Source organism: Pan troglodytes, chromosome 10, assembly GCF_028858775.2.
Source record: "Pan troglodytes isolate AG18354 chromosome 10, NHGRI_mPanTro3-v2.0_pri, whole genome shotgun sequence".
Taxonomy (NCBI): domain Eukaryota; kingdom Metazoa; phylum Chordata; class Mammalia; order Primates; family Hominidae; genus Pan; species Pan troglodytes.
In genome coordinates this window covers 107,150,531-107,170,092 of record NC_072408.2, presented here as the reverse complement: position 1 = coordinate 107,170,092, position 19,562 = coordinate 107,150,531, and the positions used below count along the sequence as shown (strand labels likewise).

General features: G+C 36.2%; 1 protein-coding gene across 11 annotated transcripts in view; it reads right to left on the bottom strand.

The window, feature by feature from the left end:
- Positions 1 to 3,125: 3,125 nt before the first annotated feature.
- Positions 3,126 to 19,562, bottom strand: part of SCYL2 (SCY1 like pseudokinase 2) — a 71,683-nt gene continuing 55,246 nt past the window's right edge. For 9 of the 11 annotated variants that reach the window (XM_024348017.3, XM_063787011.1, XM_063787010.1 and 6 more), the window contains 7 exons: positions 18,100 to 18,232; positions 15,527 to 15,645; positions 10,573 to 10,673; positions 9,147 to 9,213; positions 8,932 to 9,027; positions 7,338 to 7,457; positions 3,126 to 6,315 (listed from right to left, as the gene is read on the bottom strand). In XM_024348017.3, the coding sequence (XP_024203785.1) occupies positions 5,671 to 6,315; positions 7,338 to 7,457; positions 8,932 to 9,027; positions 9,147 to 9,213; positions 10,573 to 10,673; positions 15,527 to 15,645; positions 18,100 to 18,232 (1,281 nt within the window). In that variant the 3' untranslated portion in view covers positions 3,126 to 5,670. The remainder of the gene's footprint in view (positions 6,316 to 7,337; positions 7,458 to 8,931; positions 9,028 to 9,146; positions 9,214 to 10,572; positions 10,674 to 15,526; positions 15,646 to 18,099; positions 18,233 to 19,562) is intronic. The other 2 variants (XM_063787006.1, XM_063787007.1) reach the window with 1 other exon arrangement.

Here is a 19,562-nt window from a genome sequence, read left to right as displayed (position 1 = left end):
CTTTAGTCACCGAGCTTCCATATACATACACATTGTCTTATTTATTTTTTAGATGGAGTCTCACTGTCACTCAGGCTGGAGTGCAGTGGCACAATCTCGGCTCACTGCAACCTCCTCCTCCTGGGTTCAAACGATTCTCCTGCCTCAGCCTCCCAAGTAGCTGGGATTACAGGCGCCCCACGCCTGGCTAATTTTTGGTATTTTTAGTAGAGACAGAATTTCACCATGTTGGCCAGGCTAGTCTCAAACTCCTGACCTCGGGAGCCGCTGTGGCTCAGGCCGGTTGCCGTGGCACTCGGGGAGGCGAGGCTACACGTTCGAGGCCAACCTGGTCAACATTGATTCAAACTCCCGACCTCAGGTGATCCACCCGCCTCAGCCTCCCAAAGTGCTGGGATTATAGGCATGAGCCACTGAGCCCAGACTATATCCACATTATCTAATGCAGCAGCTACTAGCCATGTGGCTCCTAAGTACCCAAAATATGACTAGTCTGAAGTTAAATGTGCTAAGTGTAAAACACACACTGCATCTCAAAGACTAAGTACCAAAAAAGATGTAAAATGTGAGTTTTTTATATCAATTCCATGCAGAAATATTTTAATTTTTTTTTTCTTAGATAGGGTCTCACTCTGTCACCCAGGCTGGAATGCAGTGGTGCGTTATCGGCTCACTGCAACCTCTGGGCTCAAGTGATCTTCCCACCTCAACCTCCCAAGTAGCTGGAACTACAGGCATATGCCACCATACTCAGCTAATTTTGTGTATTTTTTGTAGAGACGGGGTTTTACCGTGTTGCCCAGGCTGGTCTTGAACTCCTGGATTCAAGCTATCCACCCACCTTGGCCTCCCAAAGTGCTGGGATTACAGGCATGAGCCACCATACCTGGCAATATTAAAATATAATAAAATCAATTTCAGGGCCTGGAGCAGTGGCTCATGCCTGTAATCTCAGCACTTTGGGAGACTGACGTGGGCGGAGCACTTGAGGTCATGACTTCGAGACCAGCCTGGCCAACATGGTGAAACCCTGTCTCCACTAAAATTACCAAAATTAGCTGGGAGTGGTGGCGGGTGCCTGTAGTCCCAGTTAGTTAGGAGGCTGAGGCAGAAGAATCTCTTGAACCTGGGAGGTAGAGGCTGCAGTGAGCCGAGATCGCTGCAGTCAACTGAGATCACAGCACTGCACTTCAGCCTGGGCGACAGAAGGAGACTGGTCTCAAAGGAAAAAAAAAATCAATTTCACCTATTTTTAATGGGATTACTAGAAAATTTTAAGTTACATATATGATTTTTACCCCTGGTAGTTAAATCCTTTCTGAGTGGCTGGAGCGACTTTGCTTCTTTGGACAGAAAAAGTTTCTAACCTTCAACAAGTTCCATCTTGGTGAAATGGCTTTTTCTTTTCTTTTTTTTTTTTTAATTATACTTTAAGTTCTAGGGTACGTGTGCACAACGTGCAGGTTTGTTACATATGTATACATGTGCCATGTTGGCATGCTGCACCCATTAACTCATCATTTACATTAGGTATATCTCCTAATGCTTTCCCTCCCGCGCCCCCACAACAGGTCCCGGTGTGTGATATTCCCCCTCCTGTGCCCAAGTGTTCTCATTGTTCAATTCCTATGAGTGAGAACATGCAGTGTTTGGTTTTTTGTTCTTGCAATAGTTTGCTGAGAATGATGGTTTCCAGCTTCATCCATGTCCCTACAAAGGACATGAACTCATCCTTTGTTACGGCTGCATAGTATTCCATGGTGTATATGTGCCACATTTTCTTAATCCAATCTATCATTGATGGACATTTGGGTTGGTTCCAAGTCTTTGCTATTGTGAATAGTGCCGCAATAAGTCTATGTGTGCATGTGTCTTTATAGCAGCATGATTTATAGTCCTTTGGGTGTATGCTCAGTAATGGGATGAGTGGGTCAAATGGTATTTCTAGTTCTAGATCCTTGAGGAATTGCCACACTGTCTTCCACAATGGTTGAACTAGTTTACAGTCCCACCAACAGTGTAAAAGTGTTCCTATTTCTCCACATCCTCTCCAGCACCTGTTGTTTCCTGACTTTTTAATGATCGCCATTCTAACTACTGCACTCCCTTCTCCCCAAGTCTAAAAGCTTTAATTACGCTATATGTCTGGGTACTATAAACACTGCTAACCCAGATGCCCCAACTCTCCTCACTCATATTTCAAACCAGCAGCCAGAGGCTGATTTTGAGTATGTACATTTCTGTCATCTCAACTCTCCCCTCATAGCCATTTTTTCTCAATGTAAACATATTTATGATACCCAATAAGTACTGAACACCTACTTGCTACATATGTCTGTCTTAACAGAAGCACTTCCAGAAGAATTCATACAATAATAGATGCAAGGTGGTAGAGAGCAGATTAGGAAAAAATCTAGCTTCTATTCCAGGCACTGATTTTTTCGGGTTAAGCCATGCAAGCCTCAGGCCCTCTGTTTCTACCTCTGCTGGGAGAGATAGGGCTGAATTACTTTATTTATTTTTTTTTTTTGAGACAGAGTCTTGCTCTGTCGTCCAGGCTGTAGTGCAGTGGCGTGATCTTGACTCACTGCAACCTCTGCCGCCCAGGTTCAAGCGATTCTCCTGCCTCAGCCTCCTGAGTAGCTGGGATTACAGGTGCATACCATCACGCTCGGCTAATTTTTGTATTTTTAGTAGAGACGGAGTTTCCCCATGTTGGCCAGGATGGTCTCGATCTCTTGACCTTGTGATCTGCCCGCCTCGGCCTCCCAACGTGCTGGGATAACAGGCGTGAGCCACTGCGCCTGGCCTACTTAGTTTTATTCAAACTAAGTCATGAAATCCTTTAGCAATTGTAATCAACTTTTTAATTAATAGAATAAAAAGAGTACACTACACCTATTAAAGACGTTTTCTGAAACTTTTGTTTCAGGTAAATATTTTATATAGCAGTTGTAGGGTAAAATGTCTTTCTTATTCAGTGTCACAGTTAAGAGTTTGAAAGCCACTGATGTAGATAATCTCTCAAAATCCTATATAGTTTGAATTCTTACAGATTCATTTGTTCCAAAATTATTTTAAGACCAGTAATCACAAAGTATGAAATCACAACTTAATATGGAAAGTTTTATCAAAGCTAAAATTTATTTGGTGCATACTCCTCTTGATATCAGGTATGTTCACATATACCTTTTTCTTTCATGTGTAAAAACAACCATGTGAGGTATTTTACAGGTCAAAAAAAAACAAAAACTACTTCCTTATTCAGTGTAAAGGAGGCTTATAAGCATTCCAAAATAAAAACAAACAAAAACCAGACAAGTACATAGTCTATTTCCATTTCCTTTTATACATCCTCTATATATATCACACATTTAGCAATAGGAGAATAGAGAACTAATTCAAATGCAAGGGAATCTTTTTTGTAGATTCTGTTGACAGATGCTCTTTAACCTAAACATTTTCTACTCTAAACATAACGGACTTAACCGTCTTCAGTACGTGAAATAATTTTAAGGTGATCTAGTACTTTGAAAATTTCGTTCACTTAAGAACACTTAAGCCTAAAAATAGCACTATTTTTCAGAGGCAATTTCTCAACAGAAAAAGGCAATGGTAACAGTTCAATTGATGGAAATGGTTGAAATAAAATACCTTTGAGAAGTAGAAAAAAGGTGTAGGAACAATTTTGTAAAAACATAGCACCATTACCTCAACGAATGAGCAAATTTTACATACTGTATTTTTTTCAAATGACTTATTTTCATATTTAGTAGTTCAAGTTCTATAAGCTGTTATATTAAGCTTTCTTTCTGTTTAAGAGTTCAACACTAACATCATGTTATTTTACAAAATAAAAAACAATTTCTCAATAAACAGTGACTACTAAATTGTTACAAAGAAAAATTCTTTACTTATTTTATTCCATATGTAGGCTTTTTCCCAAAAGACATATTAATATTGCATTACAAACAGGACAGCTAATCTGGTCAAGTTGTGAATATATTTGACAAAAACATTTGATCTTCCTACTGTTTTTCATTTATTGGATGCATGTCTTTAGCAATTCTATTAGTCCGTTTTCTAAAATCAAGTTAACCAAGTACAGCCCATACAGAAATCAGATGTGAAAGCTGACTTCTATTTTTTAAAGTACCCTCTTAACTGAATGCTGCCAGCAATAATATAAATTACATTTTGTAATCAAGTGCTGTGTATTACATATATTGTGTATATATTTTCAATGAATATTCATATAAAATGAATAAACTTAATACCAGCATACTAAACTTAATATGGTTTATTTTAAATGATTGCTGGTTCCAGATAATTAAAAACCATCAACTCTATGGCGGCAACTATAATACATATATAGTTCGTTGAAAGATGGTTTTAAAGTTTTATGAGTGGAATATTATTTTTTAAAATACAAATGACATTTATAGCATAAGGCTCTGTGGTTGAATAATCAGCAAATTAAAGAAAAATATCAGAGAAAAGTTTTGAAAAATAAAGCATGTTTCCTGTTAAGAGAATTGATTCTTTCCTTCCTAAAAATGGCTAATAGAAATTAAAATGTTTAAACAAAAGGTTCCTAAAATTCCTAGAAAAAAATTGAACTTCAGTAGCAGTAATTAATGAGGTCAGACTATCATGGCAAGCTGAAAATCTGTTGGTGGTCAGAAGATACAACTGCTCAATTTTTAGAGAAGCAAAGTTTATTACATTTGAAACAATACAGCAGAAACCTCAAAAGTTTACTCATAAATATAGTTTAATTCTTACAAATCTTCTTTTGAAAACGCAATTCATATATGCTGCAACCTCAGAAGTTTGAATTTGAAATGAAATATGAAGGTAGTAGTCAGGGAAGTCACATCAGAGTGCCTTGTCAAATATCCAAACAAATCAGCACATACCTCTTCCTTGATACAGGAGGAAAAAAGTGATTCTAAAGATATCCAAGTGAATGCAGAAAAATACATTACTATTTGAGGCAGACCATGCTAAAATATAATTTACAATGATTAGTTTGCACTTAAGATGGTTAATAACGCATTTAAACCAATGAAATGAAGGTTAAGTTGAATTTTGTAGTATTTGCTCAGTCTCTGTACTAAACAATAGTTCATCTGAAAAGTTTGGAAAAAGCAAATAACCTGATACTTCTCTTTATGCTTATCATTTTCTCACTGTCATCTTAAATGCAAACAAATCAATACAGCATCAAGATTTTTTACATATTAAAATGAAGACTAATGACTCATAGACTGTGTACCATATAGTACTTAATAGATGAGCTTGCAATGACCATCACCTCAATTTTTTAAATAACACCAAGATCCACAAGCCAAAATAAACATTTGATTAAAAAGTTATGTTATTCAAGATAACTCAGTTGTCCTTTTTCTCTTTGAGATTGGGAAGGGCTGGGTCTTTAAAAACCTGAAGAGGAGTTGGTAAGAGGAAAAAAGTCCTCAATGCTTTAAAAAAACTCAACTGGTTAGAAGTCCATACAACTACTATGCTGGCATGGACAGAGATGTTTCCTGTCACAGAACTGTTCACTTTCCCATAGAAGTACTTCCTCCAAGCCAACTATATAAAGATGTAAATCAGCTCACCCATGATTGAAACTGAAATAATCCTTCAAAATAGAAGTAAGACACCTCACCCAAAAAGATCTTTTAAATCATTGCTAGCTGAACTGCTATTGGTCATAGTAGTTGGTGGCTGTGCAAAGTTCTGTGGGTTAAAGAAAGGATTACCCTGCATACCAAAAGCAGATTGTCCTATCACGTTCATCTGTGTCCCCATTACTGAACTGCCCATAGCTGGAGAACCTTGAGGAGGTACAAACTGATTAAGCCACTGATTTGGTTTCTGTTGTGATAACTGGTTCATGCTAACTTTGGGTTTCTGAGGGCCAAAGAGATTATTAAGGGCAGACATATCTGTGGGTCTTTGTTGGGTCTGCTTTGCACCAGCAGGAGGAACACTCAAAGCATTGAAGTTTGGCAAAGTGGGAGGTGTTCCCAGAGTCATCTTGGTCACTCCAACTGTGCTTGGACTACTGTAGAAGTTCTGGTTTGTATTAACGGGCATGTTGAATCCTGAAGTCTGAAAGCCCATATTGGCATTTAGGCCATTTGTCAAATTTCTCTTTGTATTATCAGTTGGTGTAGAAAACATCATACCAATGCCCATGGAAGGAACAGAAGTGAAAGTACTTGAAGCAGAAGATTTAGGGGTACTAACAGAAAGGCTGGTCAAGGATGACATATTATCCATCAATGTGTCTGTCAAGTCCTTAGTCTGAAAAATATGAGAGAATTACTTTATCTCTAAGAAATATAAATTACTTTATAATTAGTAAACATTTGACAGATTAAATTAATAAAGGACAAGTTAGAATTAAGCTCAATGGTCTACACCAAATTAGCAAACTATAGCCTGCCGGTCAAATACAGCCTGCCACCTATTTTTATATAGTTTTTACAGATGAATATTTGCAATCGATTTGATGATAGGGAACACTAATTTTAAACTCCAATTAAGCAAAATATTATCTTGTCAAAAAAAGAATCACATTCTTCTTATTCTATATTACAAAAAATACAGTAATTTTTTACTATTATTTGTATAGTTCGAATTTCATCAAAACTTTATAGGAATTTGTTTCCTCTATTCTTAAAAAAGTACCTACAAAATATTCTCAATTTTGCCTCTTGGCCCGCAAAGGTTTTTCTCAGAGAAAATGTTAGTGATTAAGAGATAACAAAAAAATAATTTAAAGAAAGCTTTTAAGATAAAGCTCTCTCTGAAACCAGTAACAGTGTAAACTCTCTACAAGCAGGGCCCTTATTCACTGCCATAGCACCAATACCTGGAACAGTGCCTGGAACACAGGAGAAAACAAATACTAGCCAGGTCATGTAGGTACATCTTAAATCAAGTTACAAATCTAACTATAATTGAAAAGTCAAACACAGAAAATAACTTTAGCTCAAAAATATGTTAAGAGCGTGAATATAATATTCTGATCATTTCAGAGTGAACAGAGTTGAATGAGTACTATGAGTCCTAATCTCTTTTAAGAACCCCTCCTATTCTTCTAGCTTCTTCTTTACTGGTAACAAGCATTGTCACAAAACATTATACATTAGGCAGGTTATAGCTGAGTTGGAAAATCGTTTATGCCCATACTTCTTAGAAACCACATATTAAGGTATTATTTGAGATATATTTTCATACAAATACTCGTAGACTAAGTTCTATACCACCTTACTCCTTAACAGTCGTATTCTGGAAATTACACAAAAGAAATGAACTCTGACCTGTTTAACAGTAGCAACAGGTGTGTGCACTTGGGGTTTAAGAGGCTGCTGGCTTTTCAGCTTCTGTGCCTGCTCTTGTTCTTTTGCTAATTTTTGTTTTTCTTCAAGTGTAAGTGATGCCTTAAAACAAAATAAAGCAAAAAATCAACTGGCAATTTCTTAAGTCCATTTGTAAAACAAAAGATAATCTCTTCGGGTAAAGGACATCTTACTACTTCACTGAAAAGCAAACTACTCTTGTCTTGGTGATTGTCACAGTAAGCTGTATTTCAAATTACTATATAATTTAACTTTAGATAAAAACTCACAGGATCTGTGCAAAAGTATTTCCAGCATGAAAATAATAATTATTTTAAAACCATTCATTAGAATCACTTTTTTCCAGACAATGACAATAAGATTTAGTGATTTCATTCTTGAAAATTGGGAAATCTTTTTAAACTCTATCTCACCCCAAGAATATTTTAGGAACTCACAAAAAGCGAAGAATGAATGAAACAACATTAGCAGTTCTTTCACTGCTGATGTCTACAGCAAATTTGATGTCTTGTCTTTTATCAACTTTGCTAAACTAAAAGCTCACAATGTTCTCTTACAATTTTGTAAACTACTATGTCCAGTAGTCCCTTAGCTTTACACATGCAGTATTCACATTTATGAATGAATAGAAGAATGCCCTCAGCAGAAGTCACAAACTGACTTAAAGTTTTTTTATTGGATGCTAACCAAGAGAAAAGTATCCTATTATAGTTTCATATTCAAAATCAGAGGGGGAGCAAAATTTTAGCAAGAAATAGAGAAGAAAAAAATGTGCTCAGATTTTTTATCTACTTATGAGATGGAATCAGATCTATTTTGAAAATCCTCTTTAAAATATTGTTGGTCTGCCATTAATAAGTCATGTATACATTATGTACCCCTGCTGGAATAAACCAAGAAGGGTACATCATCACTTCTGTAGTATGCCTGCCAAAAATGTACAACTTTAATCCAATTATGAGAAAACATGAGACAAACTCAAATTGATGGCCATGCTACCAAATAACTGACCAGTACTCTGTGAAAGTGTCAAAGTGAAAATCTGATGGACCATAAAAGTTGACACCATGAAATGACAGAAGATGAGGTTGCTAGGCTCAAAAAGAATGGAAGGAGTTTGGAACTCAAACTGTTGGGAATGTAGTGAGTGGGAGAGAAATTAAAATACTGAAGAGCAACAATCAGAGACAGCCTAGGATAGCTGGACAGCACAAATCTATAGTAGAATCCATCAACACAGGAGCAGAAGCAAAGAGAGACAGTGGGATTCACCAAGGGGTGTGACTGGCAAAGTACAAGAGAAAGGACAAAGGAGTCAAGGAGTCTATAAATATTACCTTGTGGCAAGTCAAGTAATAATGGAAGCTAAAAATCTTAAGTACGTTTATTCTCAAAATGGGTTAGGGTCATGTTTAACTGATAAAGGAATTTCAGAAAGATAATTATAAATGTTTCTTGTTAAGCTGCTGAACAGTATTTCCCAACAAAAATCTGTGGTTTACAGGAAGTCCTACAGCATAAATAAGAGGGCTGAAAGAACAGTAAGGAAACTCACTCTTTTATGTTTATTCTGTAACCCGTCCTCTTTATTTTCGGACTCACTGCCAGTCAGAAGGTCTGCTCCAATGTTGTTAAAAACTTTGTCAATTTGCTGAAATAGAAAAATGTCAATAATTTAAATAAGTTCAATAAAAATGTGATTTTGCTGCTTAAAGATTAAAAGCCCTCCAGATGAAGCATACTTTCTGCAAAAATTAAGCTGCTTCTTACCTGATTCCCAATATTTGTAACTTTCGTCTCCTCAGAAACATTCATTTGATTTCCTATATCCAAAGATCTGTAGGAGAGTTGAATTATGATAAAACAATAAAAAGAAATGCATATTTTTAAATACTCATGCCAAAAATTATTTATTCACATGGAATTTATTAGACCCCAATTAAACTCTTCAAGAAGAGTCATCTTTTCCATTATTTTCTACTGTTAATGTTTGCTTGCCCCAAAAATAACATTTGTATGTAAGTCCATTTCTTAAACTCAACATTGGGGATTTACTGGAGAATTTATTCAAGGTGTCATAAAACCAGTCAAGCATGGTTCTCTTGTCAAAGAGCTTAACATCTCACTCAAAGACAAGATATAATATGGGGAATTCAATGTGATTAAGTTCTGAGTCTGTGATACTAACAATGAATGCTATAATCACTGTTATGTGAGCCAGATCTATGTCCTGAGAAATAGGTAAGATTTAGATAGGAGGAAGAAAAAGGAAGGGTTCATTTGCCAACTCAAATATAAATACTTGTTATTAAAAATTTATTTCTACCTATAATGCATTTTAAAAATTATTTCTCCAGATTTTTATGTTAACATAGTCAATCCATCAAACACCACATACATACACACTATAGAATACTTCAAGTATACAAAGGGCTATTTCACCTATTTCTATAGCATGTGTATTTACTTTAAGTCTTCATCTTGTGGGCAGAAGCTAAAGAGTTTCTACTTAGGGACCTTGTTCATGATTTATATCAATTTTACTGATTTTTAGATGTTTTTTGGTTCAGGATCAAACTTTAATAGGTATCCTAGATTCATGTGTTTTACTCTGGAGCAAAGAATATAGTGCGGCTTCGATTTTAATAAACTAGATTCAACAGTCAACGATTTCCATCTTTGCCTTCTTTGAATACTAGTTTTCTGCAAATAATTTAGAAAATCCTCCCTAAAAATAAAACCAGGTGAATGCTGTGATGCTAAATATGAAATGAATGCTCTCTAAATGTTTGTGGGGCTGGAGAAGAGAGAATGAAAAAAAAAATCAAAACACTAGAAGTTCATAAATTTAAAAAATTTTCCTAATTGGTGCTTTTAGTTTTCAGCAACCTGAGTTTACAATGCTAGTGGCTATTGCTGACAAGAAATTTTTCAGAAACAGAATTTTCTTTATGTAGATAAAATGCTAAAATTATACCATATTACACTTTTGTACTCAGAAGTGACACTAGATTTTTCAACCACATTCTATTTTAATTCAGTTCAACTTATTAACATGATGGTAAATTTTGAAATGTTTTACATGTGGTCAAATTTAAATCCAGCAAGTTTTCTATTCCATATTCCAGAAAATCAATCATAAGACAACTATAATTTCACTCCCGGACCACATATAATTCATGTGCAACCTACTTACTTCTGCTGTTCTTGCATTATATGAAGTTGCTCCAGTTTAGTCTTATGTTCAGACTCCAATCTATTAAGCATTTCTTTTATGACGGAAATGAAAGAATTGAACTGGTATAATGAGAAATTGATATGGTTACAATGTTTCAAGTTAGCAGCAAATGTAATCAATTAAGATAATTCAGTAAATTAATCATAATATTCTCCATTTTTACCAGTAGAATAGGATCCAGTCACAGCACTGATATTCAATAAGAATGATACATTTAAATTCGGCATATCATAGCAAGCTTTTATAATATCTTTGGTGATGATATGATAGTTGATGAGGCTTTTAAGTTCCAGAAAACATGTCTCAATAATGAGTTTTACTCCCGGAGTTGTTTAATAGCTATTATTCAGGGGCCTTGTATAAATTCACCCTTAGCAGTTATATACTGATCTTCTTGGGATAATTCAAAATTAACCATCTGAATTTGTGCCTTCTAGAAATAATCCATTTAATAGGCATAGAAAATTCCTGCTTATTCAGATTGCAATGACATATCTGGCTAAAATAAATCCTGTTTTCTGACAGTTGAAAAATTAAATGTACATAATCCAACTTTCAAATAATTAGATTTCATAAAGCATACCTAGCACTATGTCTTAACATAGTTTAAGCTTTGGTTAATTTTGGTCAACTGCTGATCATTCATCCCTATGGTACTTCATTCAGGATCATCATAAACAACTTATTTGAATAACACCACGTTACAGGAAGAATCTAGAAATGGCTCTCCTCCTTTCCCCAAATTTTATAACTACATTTTTGTGTTGAGTGTTTATACATACACTATTTTATTAATCCTCACAACTCTTCAAAGTAGGTTCATTAATATTTCTAATCTACAAATGAGGAAACTCAGGCTCAATGAGAGGTAAAGGAACTCAGAGATGCTAGAGAGCTCATATGGCAGAGCTAGAATTCATTCTAAGCCTGTCTCCAAAGTCTGCACCCTTTTCTACTACATTATACTGCTTTTCACCATGCTCTATCAGCAGCAGCTTCTTCATCTTATGAGAAAGTCAAAAGGCATGTTTCCAAAGCAGTTTACTATGATTGACTTTCCACTGATTAGGGTTCCTAAAACTTTTTATTGAAGTATAATATACTAACACAAAAGTCTACATGTCAAAGTGCACAGACAAAAAAAAAAAAAAATCACAATTCACACAAATTGAACACACCCAATGTAACTAGTAGCCAGATAAAGAAACAACATCGGTCCAGGCATGTGGCTCACACCTGTAGTCCCAGCACTTTGGGAAGCCAAGGCAGGAAGATCATTTGAGCCTAGGAGTTTGAGACCAGCCTGGGCAACGTGGAGAGACCACATCTCTACAAAAAAATACAAAAATTAGCCAGGAGTGGTGGTACATGCCTGTAGTCCTAGCTACTTGGGAGGCTGAGGTGGGAGGATCACTTGAGCCCAGGAGGTCAACGCTGCAGTGAGCTGAGATTGTGCCACTGCACTCCAGCCTGGGAGACAGAGTGAGACCCTGTCTCAAAAAAAAACAAAAAACAAAAATAAAAACAAAAACAAAGCAAAATCATTGTCAACATCCCAGAAGCTTCCTTATACCCCCTTCCAGTCATTTTCCATCCTCATACTCTTTGGGTAAACTTTATTCTGACTTCTAGCAGCATAGTTTAGACTATTGTACTTTATATAAATGGATCATTCAGCAGATCCTCTTCTATGCCTGGCTTCATTCACTCAACATGTTTGTGAGATTCATCCGTATTGTTAAATGTAGTTTGTGCAGAAAACAGTTAACATTGTAGGCCTAAACTGCTATCCTCAAAAACTCCTGCTTGCAAAATTGGCCTTTAGCTGATGTCTGGGAACTCAGATTTCAGAAAGGTTCCTATTATTAACTGGTAACAGTGGTTTACTTGCCTAAACTGTTTGTACAAAGAATATGTTCTATGCTGAACACCTGCTTTCCTTCTGGGAGTTTGAAATTTGAGTATATGCCAGGCAGAGGGTGTTACTTGATCAGACCTCATTGAAAACTCTGGACACTGAGTCTCTAATAAGTTTCCCTGGTTGGCAACATTTCACATGTATAACCACAATTCATTACAAGGGGAATCCTGCGTGATTTCACTGGGAAAAGACTCCAGAAGCTTGTGCCTGGTTTCCCTAGACTTTGTCCTATGAACCTTTTCCCTTTCCTGATTTTGCTTTATATCTTTTCACCATAATAGAGCACAGCCTGGGCATAACTATATGCTGAGTCCTGAGTCCTCCTACTGAATCATCCATTCTGGGGGTGGTCTTAGAAACCCCCCTCAAACACAAGTGATTGATTATTCAGTGTACTGCTGCAGGGCATTTGCTGTTTTTTATTCAAATGCTGAAAATGTATTTTCCTAAGTTACTTATCTTTGTCACTTAATGTATAATAGATTTAAATCATCTTAAATCAGAAAGGAACTAAGAAGGCAGTCTTAAATGAGAAACCCTGACCATGAAACAAATGGGAAGGCAGACCACATCCATGCTAAACTACTGTAAAATACAAGAAGATATAAATCAAAATATTTGTTGATGAAAATAGCCACTCCCCCCACCCCCAAAAAAAAACCCACTAAGCTGAATTAACACAACATTTCAAACAGAATTAGAGACAGGGTCTTACTTTGTCATCCAGGCTGGAGTGCAGTGGTGCAATCTCAAATCACTGCAACCTTCACCTCCCAGGCTCAAGCAATCCTCCTACCTCAGCTCCCTCTGGTAGCTGGGACTACAGGCGCACACTACCACACCTGGCTAATTTTTGTATTTTTGTAAAGAAGGGGTTTCACCATGTTGCCCAGGCTGGTCTCAAACTCCTGAGCTCAAGTGATCCACCTACCCTTCCCTCCCAAAGTGCTGGGATGACAGGAGTGAGCCTATATATCCTAAAATAAGCATTTGGGAATATTTAAAAACACTAAATCAGAAACATGAGAACTAAGAACAGAAATGACAAAAAGCTGAAGGCTGTTTTAGGCATATTATCCTATTCCTCCCCAATACTCACTGTCTCCCTTCTTGCCCACCCTAACCTCAACTCTGCTATCCAAGATATGAAGAAATTACCAAACCAAAAATTAAAATCTAGGGGGCCAGGCATGGTGGCTCATGCCTGTAATCCCAGCACTTTGGGAGGCCGAGGCAAGCAGATCACTTGAGATCGGAGTCTGAGACCATCCTGGAACATGGTGAAACCCTGTCTCTGCTAAAACTACAAAAATTAGCCAGGCATGGTGCCTCACGCCTGTAATCCCAGGTATTCGGGAGGCTGAGGCATGAGAATTGCTTGAACCCAGAAGGCGGAGGTTGCAGTGAGATGAGATTGCTCCACTGCACTCCAGTCTGAGTGACAGGGCGAGACTCCATCTCAAAAAAAAAAAAAAAAGAAAAAAAATTAAAACCTAGGAACAAATTTTCAGAGGCTTACCCTATTACTTCAAATGAAATGTTCATTCTGATTAGTTTTATAAATTTCTCTACCTCCAAAACTCTGCTCACTCAGCACTCTCCCCAATGCCAAACGCTCTCAACTTCCAGCTTTCTGCTTCCCTCACTGCTGTAATTCACTCTCAGTTCTAAATCCTCCCTGCCTATCCATCTCTGATGCTCAGTTAAACAGTAACCCAACTCAGTCTTTTCCATTATATTTCATTAAATACTAGTTCTGTTGTGAACAAAAATGACTCGTCTCTACTCTATATCTCAATTTTCTCTCAATTCAATTAATATTTTTGCTTCTGTCATTGCACTAAGTGCCGGGGCTATAATGAAGAATAAGCTCTAATAACCAGTGTTTGAGGAGTTTCTAATCTTCAGGAAGAATCAGTCACATAAGAACACAGCTGTGACAAACAGCGATAGAAGTATGCAGAGAGACAATTCCATAATAATCTTTGGACACATTATTCCTTTACTCAAACATTTACCACACCTTGAAAGTTCAAATACCTAAACCAGACAGGCATTTAAAGTCTACCTATTCTAGTCTCAATTTATCTTTCTCCCATTATTCTCCTACTGTATTATATATATCTCCCAATCAAATTGAATTATTCCTTCCCAGTGATATATAGACTCTTAAAATGGTTCCCAATTATCTCCTCCTCCTGCCATTCATGCCCTTGTGGAATCCCCTATCTTTGAGTGTGGGCTGAACCTGTGACTTGTTTCTAAAGCAACAGACTATGGCACAGGTGATGGGGTATCACTTCCTTGATTACAAGGGACTGTAATTTCAGTCTTGCTAGCAGACTCTCTTTTGCAGGCTTTGATGAAACAAGTTGCCATGTTGGAAAGTCCCATGTGGCTAGGAACTGACAGTGGCATCCAGCTAATAGCTAAGAATGGAGGCCCTAAGTACAACAGCCCAAAAGGAACTGAATCTTGCCAACAACCATGTAAGTGCGCTTAGAAGTAGATCACTCCATAGCTGGGCCTTGAACGAGCCCCAAGTCCTTTACTACAGCACTGTGAGAAACCCTGAGCAGGGAATCCAGCTAAGCCATGTTCTGGCCTGACCCACAGAAGCTGTGAGATAATAAATGTGTGTTGCTTTAAACCCCTAAGTTTGTGGTGATTTGTTCTGTAGCAATCAATAAATAATGAATATACTCCCCAAACACATTCTATAACTTTGTTCTTCATTCATGTCAATTTCCCAGCCCCAAATTTAAAGTAGTCCCAAATCCTACATATTTCTCAACATCCTGCTCATTTACTATTTACCAATGACGTCTTTAACAATCTATCCTTCCACCCACAAACTTTCTTCATTTAGTTCTGTGGCATATTCTCCCCTCACCCTTTTTTTTTTAACCAATCTTTGTAATATATTTATATATCTAATGCCAAGAAAAAAGTAAGCTGAATAAAATGAATAAAGCACAAAAATACTCCTACCTGATTAAGATTAAGATTGTTTTCAATACTCAGGGGAATAAGGTGAGGCAACACTTTTCCGGCCAGCTGCTCTTTGGTGATTCCCAACTTCTTATGAGTAAAAGTACATTTGTAAATACCTGATAGAAAAGAATGTGACAAATTTTATAAGTTAACACCATAAATTCATAGAAATCATGAAAATAATATATGTATACGAAATCCCTTGATAATCTGTGTAGTACAAGTTTTTCCCAATCAATGCCTAGAATAATGATGTTCTTACATATGAATCAGAATGATTTCAGCCTTTATCATCAGGCCAGATTTAAACACCATGACATATTTATCCTGTGTTCTTTTGGTTTAGGAGTACATTTAATGATAGCATAACATAAGAAGCTTATCAGAACCAGGTTCAATTCTTATTGTGCAGCAGTAAGGTTACAGAATGGCCTTCTATTCTGAAACATCTAAATATATATTTCAGAAATCATACTCAAGGCATCTATTTCAAAGGGTACCTATAGTATAGGTACAGTCAAAATATAAGTCCTACACCTTTATTCACTTCTTCAGCAAATCAAACTCAACATGTTTGAAATTTAATAACTGAATTCAATTCCACAAAATCCTTCCCTATTGTCTCACCTATTTACTCAATCTTCAAGACCCCACTTGTTACATCTATCCACAAAGCCTTCATTTGGTAAACTGAGTACATTTCCACCTCATTCTCTGAATGCTTTTGAGTTCTAAGTGTTTTGTATATAATCCAAAGCTTTGTGAAATACCATCCCCCATTATTCTGTTAATGTGCACATGACTTATATACCCAAAGAGTAACTTTATTGGGCACCTACTAAATGCTTATTTGCTGAGCACTATGCTTGTTACTTTCCCTTTGTTTCAGTGAAGTCTCACAAGAATCCTAAAATGACGTTAGTCTCATCCTCATTGGATAAATAAACTTTTCAAAGTCACCTCAAGAACTGACAGAGCCAGGATTAGAGCCAGGGCTCAAATTTCTACTATGCCAAACTCCTGCTCAAAAAGACTTTTTTTTTAAAGACAGGGTCTTGCCCTGTTGCTCATGCTGGAATGCAGTGACACGATCATGGGTCCCTGCAGCCTCAACCTCCCTGGTTCATGTGATTCTCCCACCTCAGACTCCCAAGTAGCTGGGACTACAGGCGCATGCTACCACACCTGGCTAATTATTGTATTTCTAGTAGAGATGGGGTTTTGCCATGTTGCTCAGGCTGGTCTTGAACTCCTGGGCTCAAGTGATCTACCCACCTTGGCCTCCCAAAGTGCTGGGAATACAGGTGTCAGCCACTGCATCCAGCCAAGAAGACAAACTTCTTTCTGCACAAAAGATTCATGTGATATCCCTAGAGTACCTTCCATGTCTATAGAAGTCCACAATAAATACTTGCTAACCATTCCCACAAATATTTACTGAGCAGTTTCTGCAGGCCAAGCACTACATTAGGTGTTAAGAATACATGGATGAATAATATAATTTTTCTTAAAAATTAACAAAGAACCAGGCGGTAATCCCAGCACTTTGGGAGGCCGAGGCAGGTGGATCACAAGGTCAGGAGTTCAAGACCAGCCTGGCCAAGATGATGAAACCCTGTCTCTACAAAAAATACAAAAAAATTAGCCATGCGTGGTGGCAGGTGCCTGTAATCTCAGCTACTCAGGAGGCTGAGGCAGAGAATTGCTTGAACTTGGGAGGCGGAGGTTGCAGTGAGCTGAGATGGCACCGCTGCACTCCAGCCTGGGTGACAGAGTGAGACTCCATCTCAAAAAAAAAAAAAAAAAAAAATTAGCAAACAACCTTAAATTAAATAAAAAATGAACCTGTTAAATGTTTTTGTGACTCTATAGCTATGCCTATTTTATTAGTGCAGCAGACCCCTGGCATTTTCAGATTGGACTTCTATAACTTTAACTATATATAAATGATTTCAGAGTTTCTTAGTAATTTGTAATTATGCTGAGAGAACAGAATATCCTATAAGGTTAACATGCTTCATCAGCATATCACTTAGCCACAAAATATACTAATTAAGACTTAAACATATTAGAAAACCAGCTCCTATCACTTATCACTTGTATGATCTTGAATCACTTATTTTACCTCTCTGAGCCTCAGTTTCCTTATAAAATAGAAACAATAGTACCTATTTAATTGAATTTGGGGAAGAATAAAATAACGTAACGCAGAGAAAATACTTTGCCTCTTACAAATTGAGTATCAAATAAACCTCAGATATTACTACTAAGACCAGTATCAGCATTTCCAGTAGCTTTGTTTGCCTCTCTCACTTTGTACCATTTTATGGGGGAAAACTACATGCTATCATGATATTTGTAAAGCTAGAATTCTTAAATATCTTATTCCTTTATAAATGTCAAGATTCTACTGCTTTTGCTAAACTTAAAGAGAAAAGTTATATTATGGTATTTATCACACCATTCTTCAATTATGAAATGCTATATACACGAGAGTATAATTGTTTTATAGATTGGAAAATTTATTTGCATGATAAAATAGCATCAAATGACATTAAATTTTCAGCTACCTAAAATTCCCATGAGGACCGCAGGTTCCTTGGATGGAATTTGTTGTAAGAAGGGTAGGATATCATCAAGTACAAACCACTTATCCAAGTATTCCAAAATCTTTCCTAAGCACACTAATGAATTTACACGAACCTATTAAAAGAGGTAAATTGCATTAGTCATTAAAAGTTTTCAAAATCTAGAACAAAATATTTAAGTGTAAACTTAATCTTCATATAAATATGTTAAAGTCTCAAGAATAAATGTAGATTTAGAAGCTCTCATCCTTTATCAACATAGGAAATTCACTTATTTACTAATTTTCCTGGCTTGTTTCACAAAGAATTTATGATTGCTTCACCAGGTCACTAGTGAGCTAAAGTCAAGGAATGACTACAATCTTGTAGCATTTTAAAGTGATTAGGATTTGAGAAACTTTTATTACATATGTGTTACTATCATAAGAACACTCCTTTGGGGACATTTGAATAATAAAAAGGACTACATTCTTTGCACCAAGTGATCATTTTCACCCACATTCCAGTATTTTACTCTAACTTGGGTTCAATTCATTTTTAAACTAAATATTTTAACATGTGAAGGTATCCATATATGTGTTTTCTATTTCCAAATATACAGTTATTAAGACCTCTTATTTAGAAGCTTTTATCAAAATTCCATATGCACTTGACTATTTGATAAATACATCATACCCTACTTCTATTTGGAATTGCTTAAGATAGAATATCTTTAAGTCAGGACTATAGTATTAATAAAACTCCAGTTTTCAAAAGACAGTAAACCAACAAAGGCAGAAAATAATTTTGTTGGCTAATAAAGCACCATAGTTCTACAGGAAAAATGGGGAAAAATTTCCATTTCTAAAAAACAATGTACAATTGTTTTCTGAAATTAAAACACAAGAGATATTATAAATTCAAAAAGGTATCTGAACGCTTAACTTGTACTCATAATTCGTTTTATAAAAGGAACAGCTGCATTCTACTGAGATATATATATATTTTAAGCAAAACCGAAAATACTAATTTTATTTACTTTTAGGATACATAAAATATTAGTCATGTAAGTAATGAACAAATATAGCTCTTGGAGGATTCTACCTAACTCTGTGTAGAATTTTTAAAAATTTTATTTTCAGGGAAGAGTATTAAGACACAATTCTAACTCACGATTCAGGAATTTCCTAGTCAGAATTTTAAACTTTTAGAGATAGAGGACTATGAATACAATTTGGGAATTCCTATTTGCCACTCTGAAGGTAGGCAGAAGCACTGAAAGTACTATCCAAAATCCACTTAAAAGGTGACATATAAAATGTAAATCCATTCCTAGTTACTGTTCTAAATATAAATACATTCATTATAACTTCTTGTAAACAACATGCCTTAACGGCCAGTTGGCATCTTAAAAAGAAACATACATATAACTGGGCAGCAATTCACATCATTTAAGTATCCATGTT